The sequence below is a fragment of the Buteo buteo genome, chromosome 3, assembly GCF_964188355.1.
Source record: "Buteo buteo chromosome 3, bButBut1.hap1.1, whole genome shotgun sequence".
NCBI classification, from domain to species: domain Eukaryota; kingdom Metazoa; phylum Chordata; class Aves; order Accipitriformes; family Accipitridae; genus Buteo; species Buteo buteo.
In genome coordinates, this window is record NC_134173.1 from 58,988,444 (window position 1) to 58,998,907 (window position 10,464).

At 39.7% G+C, this 10,464-nt stretch overlaps 1 protein-coding gene across 1 annotated transcript in view; it reads left to right on the top strand.

The window, feature by feature from the left end:
• The window catches only part of EMC2 (ER membrane protein complex subunit 2), a 43,341-nt gene extending 40,823 nt beyond the window's left edge, over positions 1–2,518 (top strand). The window contains exon 11 of the mRNA XM_075023821.1: positions 1,061–2,518. Within this exon, the coding sequence (XP_074879922.1) occupies positions 1,061–1,147 (87 nt within the window). The 3' untranslated portion in view covers positions 1,148–2,518. The remainder of the gene's footprint in view (positions 1–1,060) is intronic.
• Positions 2,519–10,464: the final 7,946 nt, after the last annotated feature.

A 10,464-nucleotide genomic window follows, 5' to 3' on the forward strand; every position in this document is an offset into this window, starting at 1 on the left:
ACTATGCAAGACACCAGTGGTATTTGAAATAAAAAACATTAAATTGAAAATTTATTGAGTGTTTAGATGTTAACATTTAGGTAGAGAATAGGCTATTTTACTAGCAGCAAGTTACAGTTACTGCTTCTGTAATTTCTTTACCACGCCTCCCAACTCCAAATGCAAAACTTTTTAATGCAGGTGTATTAAAAATGGTTGAGAGTTTCATTTGACTGAAGACCAACCTAGTCAATAAATCCACTGTGTTAGATATGGCTGATGAGTGATGGGAATTGTCAATACAGTTAGAAAAACCCTTTTGAGGTCCACATGGGGTGATCAACATCTCCTACCCTTTTACCCTTTTCTTTGCTTTCCCAAACTTGGCTGCATGTGTCTTAGGGAATCTAAAGCCATAAGTAGTGTTTATTGAGCTGTATCTTCGTTATCAAGACAGACTTTATTTCAAATGCTCCCTGAAATTGCTGTTGTAACAGTAGGTTATGATCAAATACAAGGTCATTACTCATAGTTACTTTGACCTGTGAAATATAATTACATGATGACTGGATTATTTTATAGTAGGTTTTGATAAACAGAACTTTCTCTGTCTCACTCTAACAAAAATAAATAATAGATTAGCTTCAACTACAGGTCCAAGTCTTGCTACTATTTAAATTACAAATATAATCTAATTTGGATCACATAAAAAAATAAAGTCTGAAATAAAAATTATATTAAAGTTTGCAAAGCAAACAAACAGCAGGAAGATCTCTATTCAGATAAATGTTAAATTTCAAAGTGGAGTATTTATTAGTGCTGAATATTGACATTCAGAGCAAATGAGTGAAATTAAGGAGTTCTGTTGCATTTGCATTACTTGTTAGAAGAAGGGTGATATAGCTTGTATTCTAGTAAAAATGCGGGGGTTTAGTGAAACAATAAAGAGGCTGTGCTTTTATGTTTGTAGTAAATGGAGTTAATTTTTGGTGCTTCATGTTTAGAACTGTTATTTGTACAGGATCTATGCACAGAATTTCCGATATATGACAAATAACAATCCTTTTTTGTTGTTGATTAGTTTGCAGGTCGCAGTAAGAAAGAAACTAAATACTCTTTGAAGGCAGTGGAGGACATGTTGGAGACCCTGCAAATCACTCAATCTTAGGTTTGCACAGAGAACGAATATTAAATTTTCCAGTTCCATGATCAACCTGTAATGACCTATGGGTTATGTTACTCTAGTGCTGTTAAAAGTTAATTTTGTATTGATTAACATGCTATCTAAAATAATATTTTATGAAAAGTAAAATGCCTATTTATTGCTGCTACAAGAAATGTGATAAATACCCACTGAAATGAGTAACTTATCCAGATAGACAACACCAAGAAATGACATGTGCTGCACATCAGTCCCTTCAGATTTTTGTATCTACAATACCTGCTTTTAAGCCAGAATTTGTAGAAATAAACTCATTAAATGATTTTAAAAAATTACAGTGATTTATTGGACTTGCAAATGGCAATTATGAATTTATGTATGTAGATGAATAACATATGTTAGAAATTTTTATCTTATTTGCCTATTTAAGAGTAAAAGCATGCTACAGATGTACACTTTCTGGTAAATGTTTACCATACAGCAAGGAGTGATTATGAATACACTTTATTAGAGAAAAAAGATGATGTTAATGGTTTTATTAATGAGTTGATATCCAGTACTGTAGAAATGGAGAAAACTTATTTGTGTACTTTGCTTCAGAGCTGCTCTTGTACTGGCTTAAGGCCAAAGACATTCTTCTCTGTGGCTTTGTGGGCAACTGCTTCCACGTTCACGTAGTTCTCCGATCGGTAAATGCAAATGCACTTTTTTTATTCCTTCTGTGTGTCCTTTGTTGAACATACGTTCCACATGAATTTCAAAACCATCTGAATGCAGGGCTGCATGCTGGTCTGTACTAATTTTGTACCTGTGATATGGGTACCCCTTCACTGTGGTGTAAGCTATGGCATATTAGCTTCTCCACAGTAACCAAGTGCTACTGCATGTAAGGATGAGATAGCATGTTCAACTGCCTTGTACTTACTGGAGGATAAAAGTATTTTTACACCATTACCATGAAGCATCTAGCACACTGTAAATCCATCTTGTATTTGTCTTTAGGCACTTGTTTATTTACTCAGATGATGAGTCAAAACCCCTAATTCAGGCATTTTGCAGTTCTGATCATTCTGGATGTTGTTCAGATGTATACTGTGGCCATTCAGTTGCACAGCTATCATTTCATTTACTGTGGCTTCAGTAAGATTGCATAACAGCAGCAACATACCCTTGACAAATTCTAATAAAAATATTGCGATGTCATTTTCATGACTGTTGCCACCATCCAAGCTGATTGGAGTTTCAGATTTTATACTGTCTACTCTATATAGATGGGTAAGTTAAAGGCTATGTATTGTAATGTCGTTTTTATGACCCTGGACTTGATGTAATGAAATAAAGCTGAGCTTCTGCTTAAAAACAAAGCAGCAACAAAAACTTGCCCCATGAGTTCAAAGCTTGAAAATGTATGTAACTGAAGTGGTCGTTGCACAAGACTCTGCTTTTAAGAAACACTTAAGATCTCATTCCCATTATCCATGGAGTAGGTTGGAGTATGGTAGTGTGACAGGATGGGTGCTATGCCATGGGAATGAATTGTATGTGGAATCTTAAATTAACTTAATTCAGTACTGTTGAAATACAAAACTGCAAATACTGCATGGTATTATACTAAATCACCCAATTCTAACTTGGGGAAATAGTGCAGATCCTTTATAATAGTAATTCACAAACTGGCCTCAGAACAGTATTTGCAAATAGATTATGTATGTTTCAGGTGGAAAACCAAGAAAATACCATAGGTGAACCTATGTACTTCTGTTCAGATTTATAGTCTTTTACTGTATGAGTGTGCCATCTAGAGTTTTAAACCCTTGTTAATCTTTTTTTATTTTACCTACATCTCAAATAACTTGGTTGCATTCTAAAATTAAAAATGGTGGGAAGCTGTACTGTAGGCTAGAATTACTTAGCGGTGCATAACATATTACCCCCAAGGTATTAAAAAACAACAGTGCAGCAGGCATCTATGCTGCTGGAAAGTGTTGTATATAACGTTTTATGCAGAGGCAACTTTTAACATAACAATGTCAGACTTGGGCATATAGTGTATCGGTTTCTCTGTAAGGAGGTTTGTTTTGTTTCTTGTTTTCAGTGTTTTGATGACAAATTTCATCTTATTTGGCTGCTTAGAAGCTTCTAGTTTTTGCTACTGCTTAGCATCTTTTTGAAATTACTTTTTAGCACTCTGATCTGTGCTTCTATTTTGGCATAATTCCCACATAGTAGAGCTTACAAATTGACCTAGGAAATATTTCTGACAAATTTGTATTTACTTCAAAGATAAAATAAATTACTCCCATGAAAATGCATGGGCAGTCTTTGATAGAACTATTGAATTGCAGCACTGGAAATCTGGGGGGTTTTCTGTATTCAAATGAAAAAAAAAAAAAAAATCCTATGTGTGCACGGGAAGTAACCATATGAAATGCCCTGCACTCTCAGCAAGTAAAGGGTACAGAAGAGAAGCTGTGATATAATGTGATCTTTACAAAAGTAATTTTCCAGTTCTAGTAAATGATTTTGTAATATGTCACTGACGCTGTCTTGCATTAAAGAATAGGTTTTCAAAGAATGTGTTACTTAGTTAACAAATGAACTTGATTATGTTCTGTATTACGCTCTGACAGTGACAAATGCTACACAAAAATATTATCAAGCACACAGTCTCCTTTTTGCAAAATAAAAGGCTATGTTTTCATATTGTTTCAGTTAACAGCAAAAACTTGAGACCTTTGCAATGCCAAACTGTGTAGTGATGACTTCTGTCTTTATTTTTTGCAGCCATATTTTGATAATAGGCTTGATAGGGAGAAGTTAGTGTTACCTGTTGAAGTAAAGGTCATTGAAGAGCCAGCAAAACCTCCGATTCTACCTTTGTAATCCTAGTTACTGGTGACTTCTTAGAAACCTTATGTCCAAATGTTACACAGTTCATATTCTGTAGCTGAAAAAGCACATCTTGTTTAGAATATATCCCTAAATCTCTTCAGTTCAGTGCCCAGAATATCTTGCTGTTGCTATTGGAAACTCTGTTATTAGTCAACGGAGGACTTCCTCTTGGCAGGGCTGTATTTGTGATGGCATCCATGTTTGCTAGTCACTGCATTTACAGTGGAACTTTTATTTCAGCCAGCTTTAGAAGGGAGGGGAAAAGGAAAGCAAATTAAACTTGACTTACTGGCATGAATTTGTTAGCTTCTTGTTACTTGCACCCTCATCTTCCAAGAACACCAACTGTAGCTGTAGTCAGGTTTGCAATAATAATTCTTCTTCATGTAACTCAAGCGCTTCCATATATTCAGCTCTAAAACCAACACTCCATTAAAATCTAAACCATACGGATTCCAGTGAAGCAGTGCTATGCAACCTACGTGTATCTTGGTATGCAGGGAAAGGGCAGTTCTCCCACCCTCCGTTGAGTTGGTGTCAGAGTGGAAGAGTGTTAGAACAGTTCTTGAATGTGTTTTTGTCCTGAAAACTAATACTGCTTAATATGTCTCGAAATATTGCTTATTACTTGCATTGCTCAGTGCATGAATAGAATTTTAGGACTAACTATTGCTTAACTACACATACATGAATCTACATGGAGAATAAAGTACTTGAAACTAGTCATTAGCCTTATCTGGAATGACTCTGTACCTGTATAGAACTGTATCCTCTTGGTAGGCACCAGCTGGAAGTTTGATTCAACGCAGAGACTAGTTTTCAGAAATAAATGGTCATTAATCTACCTGCCTCTTAAAAAACCCAGCCAAACAACCAAACAAAAAAAGAAACAACCACCCCCCCAAACAAAACCAAACAAAAAAAAACCACCCCCAAAAAACCCAAGCACCACCCCACAAAAACAATAAAAAAACCCCAAACAAACAAATCCAACCCCCCAAAACCCACCTCTGGTAGAGGAAGTTGTTTTTCGGCTGCTGGATATGAAATGGAAAACCTTTATCAGTGGACTTCATAGGTGAATTTATTTTGTTCTGTGATGAGGAAATCCCCTGTATAAAGCAGTGCAATCCTTTTAATGCTTGTCTGGAAGGAAGAAAGGCTGGAGAGAGCACAAAGGCCTGTTCAACCCCTATGCCATGGTAGGACTTCTGTGGCAAGTTGCTAAGAAAATGCCATTCATCTGCACTAGGATCCCAGAGGTCAGTTAGCACTCCTGGTGAGCAGGCACCGTTGCCACTGAAAAGGGCTAAGTAAGGCTGGACCAGCACAGCCCAGAGCCCACAGAGTCGGTGCTCAGATACATGAGTTTAGAGACTCAACGCAGCACGCGAGTCTCCACCCAGTTGTTGGCAGGGCTGCGTGTTGGCATGAAGCTGCCTGCAGGTTTTTGCCCCTGCTGGGGACTGTCCTCTGCATTCTACTTTTCTCCCCTTGGCCTCTGCACAGCAGGAATCTTGCAGAAGATTCATGCTGCTGTGGTACCCTACCAGTTTCACGGGAGCTGGCTGTGGAGGTGAGGGTACGGATCGGTCAGTTTGCTGGATTGATCCTGGATCTGTGCAGGTTTTGTACATTCTTAGCTTCAGTGCACTCAATTACCAGTGCACACCTAAAGGTCAGTGTGTGAGCCTTTGCCTTGGACTGAAAGGACATCAGACAACAGACCTGTCCTGTTAAACATCTGCAGCCTGCTTAGCTCCTTTGTGGGTGCTTGACAAAGAATGTAGGAGGGTGGATTTTATCCATGCTGAGCGACGTGCAAATGCGTAGAAAGATCTATTACTGATGGTGTCATGGTGACTGCAGTTCAGTTCTTGCAGTCAGTGGGCCTTTTTTTGTGTGCGTGTGTAAGAGCATGGAGTGAATCACTTAGGGAAAACACTTCCAGATGGGAGGCCCTTAATCCAAGGTCAAAGGGAGGGCTGGAGGGAGGAAGAGCCATCTTTTCAGCTTGTGTGAGTCAGCGTAGGTCCAGTAGTTCTCTTCCCTGCAGAAGGTGACAAAATACACTGTGCTTTTGCATTGCATAAATAACGAGAAGTGTAAGGCTGTCTTTAAAAAAAAAACTAGTGCAAAAATGTTTTTCTCCTCGACCCTCTGTGTTTTAACTGCTTTCAGTGTGACCTTGTTGATGTTAGGGTTCCTCATGCTGCTCAGCTAGCACATAGGCATCTGCCTCAGGGCTACCAGTGGAGAAAGACACATTTAGAGTGACTGCTCACTTGGGAAAAGGCCCTGATGGGCTTCCATCATGGCAGGTCACGACCTATTTGCATCGTCAGTAAAAGCGCTACTTGTCCCACAGACGGGGCTTGCATGAGTAAGATTCCTCTTGGGATCAAGGCTAGTTTTCCCCAAAGAATGAAGGATCTTTTCCCAAATTTATACAGTTTTTCTGTAGCAAGCTTCTAGGTTTTGGACATGATGTTTGGAAGTGAAACTTTAAACCAGGCAGATGTAATCCTCCTGGGAAGAGACTGCAAAAATCAACACTGAGGCAGTTTCAAAAAAGTGAGCAGCAAGTAAAATTAGCCATTACCTCTGTTTATTTAGGTAATTGAGCTTGACACAGTGGTGTGTCTGACAAGTTGCTTTGTGTTTTTTATTGCACTAAATACAGATATGACACTCAAAGCTGTCACTGGCCATCTGAGAATATTTCTTTCAGTTCAGACTTTGGAAATCGAGTAAATGTGAATAGATCACGATGTGGGCAGCAGCGTAAGAAAACTACCCAGTAGAACAGTATCTCTTTCCCTGGACAGCTGCTGCAGTTTATTCTGTTTAAGTTAGAATCAGGAATGAAAACCATGAAAAATTATTAACAGGTCTATTAAAAGTCAGTAGCTGCTGTGTCCTTTTAATTTGGTAGTCAACCTTGTTATTCCTTTTTTTTATTGAATGATTATTGCGCAGGCTGCTTGGGCATTATTAGCAGGCTTTATTGTAAGCTGGAAATATGTTTGAAAGATTCAAAGGGAGGATGAAAATTCTGAAAAACCTACAAAAACCTTGGTCTTGCTGACTGCAATTGAGATAAATTGTGTATGAAATGAACACAGAATTTCTGCTTTAAACGTATCAATAATATTTAGTGACTTGTAACAATATTGTAATTGTAGCCATGCCAAGCTTTTTGATCAAAACTTCCCAGAAATGTGATGTCATTATGGAGCCAAAACCTCTAATAAGCTTTTAAGTGAACTTTGATTAAGTTAAGTGTAGGCACCGCCCAGACCGAGAAAGGAGCCTTTGCTAATACAGATAATTTTCTCCTCTTGGGAAGCTCCCATATTCAGGTAATTTTGAGCCTGATTAGCCATATGAAAGAAACAGCTACACCTATTATCAGAGTAGTTTCAAGGAATATCAAAGCTTTTCCACGTACAAACCATCTTCTCAGTAAAGCAGAGATGTAGATGCGGTCATTTGGGAGCAGCTTTGAGAGCAAATCGATAAGTGATACCGTCACTTTGGGAGGGAATTGGATGAAGGAGCCTAGCAAGAGATTTATGTCTGTTTTTCCTTAGGCCCTTTTCTTAATGTAAAGTTTGCTGAAGAAAAAGCCCTCTGTGAAGAAAGTTCATTTAGTCTGGCTGATAATCTGTGTTTCAGCTGTATAACTACGTAACAGAAAGGGAATTTTTCGGGGTAGGAGCCTGACAGGCTGGTGGGTGGCTGAGGTTAGTGCAAGGAGCAGTGTCTTATGCGGGTTCCAGGTTGAGAGCACCTGGGCCTTCTGTGCCAAGGCGGCAGGGCCTGTTACCCAGCTCTAGCATCTGTCTTTAGGATAAGAACAGCCTTTCTCGTGTCCTTTCAATGCCCAGCTGTCACATTCTGTCTGCTGAAGGCCTGTATAATACGAGTAGTGCTTTTTAAAAAATTCCAATGATTTGCCGTTTCAGAGCGGATCAATGATCCAATTTATTCCCTCCAGCTCTAGCCAGTGTTCATACAAATATTTTGTTTAAAATGAGCTCCTGGACCCTATTCCTGGATTGCTATTTAGGCAACAAAATAAGGAATGGAATTCTCCAAGTCATCGGCTCCCATTTGGCCTTGCTGGCACTTTTTTGATTCCAAATTTTTTTTTTAAAATCAAACCACATATTTAAGTGCTTAAGTGCTTAGACATGGATTCGATTCTTAAATTTAGGCACTGACTTTTTTTCTTTTCTTTTGTGTCCTTCATTTGCCAGACTCCTAAGTGGAAGCAGAATAGATAGTTTTCTCAATCGCCCTGGCTATGTATTTGTAAGCGATTGAGAAGTGCCTTTTCATATATGGCCATCTATGTGTAAAATCACAGGAAGAAAGCAACAAAAGTGACTGCTGACTAATGCAGAAAGAACAATATTTTAAACAAAATTAATGCAAGAAAGGCTGCAGAGGCTGGAAATGGTAGAAGTTAGTAAGGTAAAAGGTCTACTTGAAATAGAGAACATGTAACAAAGCCTGTGCTCTGCTGGGCTCTGGAGCCACGTGGTCTTTTTTCCTTCATGCTCCATCCATTCCTGCAGTCTCTTGCCTCTTACCTCCCACCAGTTACATCTTTTGTGGTGGTTCTTTGGGGCAAGGTTTCTGTCCGTATGCTGTGGCCGACCATGACACGCATGAGAACTGAGGGATGACGTCTGGTCACGCCAGGGTGGTGGTTTTTCTGTTGTTTTGTCCCGTTTCCTTTTCAATGATTGTTGAGAACTGCGGGTGTGTTCTTTGGCAGTGAACAAAAAATACCAGAAGGCTGCCAGATATTGGGTACGTTCACTTATTTCTGATCACTTCAGGTAAATGAAGCAGAGGAATCACAGGTGTCGGGAGGATGTCCGTCTGCTGTCAGGTCCCCAGTGATCTGAAGACAGCTGTGGGAGCAACAATTCAGTGCCACCGTGGGGATGGGAGGGAGGGGAGCATAAACACCCTGAATGAAGACGACTGTTTAAATGGGAAGTGATATTACTGGGGACTGGCCAGAATGCAAGAATTTAGTTTTACAATAAAGTTGGGTTTGACTTCTGGTTTTGTTCCATATTAGAAAAAAACAGAATCCTTTTCACTGCTGAAAAAGCCATACCCACAAGGTTGACTCCACATTGGATTACCGGTAACCTAATGACTGAGTCATTTCCCTGGGTTGTAGGAGATGGAGGTTTCTGTTGTCTACCTGATTAAGAGAGAGACTTTGAACTTGAGTTTCTCGTATTCCCAGCAAGTGACCTAACCATCATGTTGCTGAGTCAGTCTCTGGCCTGTGGACAGTTGGAAAAATGGGAGAACATAGGAGAGATTGGCCAATTAGCTTTGATAGGTTGGGTTTCTCTCTTACTAAAATTCCCTAAAATAAACCCAGCCCTGAGAAAGCTCCAGTGAAACAAATGCTTTTTGGTGGAAAGCATCTGGCTTTTATGGGTCCTAATGACTACACTATTACTTGCAATCTTTCACAACTGGGACATGGACTTTACCATTTACTTAATATACAGTGGCTCAGAGGCATTAAAAATAATCAAGTAACTTGCATCTTTTTCGCTAACAAATCTGGGACTTTACAGGGAAAGGAAACCATGAATCTGCTCTCGGTGCTTGCTTCCTTTCTTTGCTTGCTAATGCGCTTTGTGTTGTATGGATGTGAATGGTTTCTCTGAGCTTTGAGGCAGCTCAGGACAGCAGGCAATGCAGGCAGCTGCACAGAATAGGCAATTATATGGAGCTTTGCCTGTGTCTGAAAAGGTGAAGGTGGGCTGTTTGAGCAGCCTGTCTGCCTTCTCTTTGCCCAGCTTTCTGTTCCAACAGAATCTAGCGAGGGAAAGGTCAGGGTTCACCTGTGGGTTTGGGCAGCTCTGTTCCCTATAGCCTTCCCCCTTCTCCTTTCTGGGGAGTGAAGGAGAGAGCCCCAGGTGAAAATCTGAGAGAAGGCAGTACAGACTTAGCTACCCACAGGGACCAAATTCAGCTGAGGCTTCTCAAGTGCAGATAAACAAGGAGAAGAAACTTCTGAAATCCTCGCTGTCTCTGCAGAGCCCGGGTCCCAGCTTTATCCACTGATGGTTGTCCAAGAAAGTCATTGCACACGTGGTCATTTGCAGGGGCAGGCTGCAGCCCAGGTAACGACTGTGAAAAAGGAGAAGCCAGGCAGTAAGTTAGCCTGGCAAAGATTTCTTTTTGGGGAGGAACATAGAGAAAAAACTTAACAAAACTATTTTGGTGCTTCTGATAACTTAAGTTCTGTATTGTGTAAACAATATATGGAAAATAACTTCTAAGAAATGTAAAGGAAGAGAAAGGTGAGAAGAGAGATGGGCCAACCTAAATAGTCTTGCTTCTCTTGGCAGTTTGAAAGGAGAAGAAACCTTGCTTAGACACTTCAC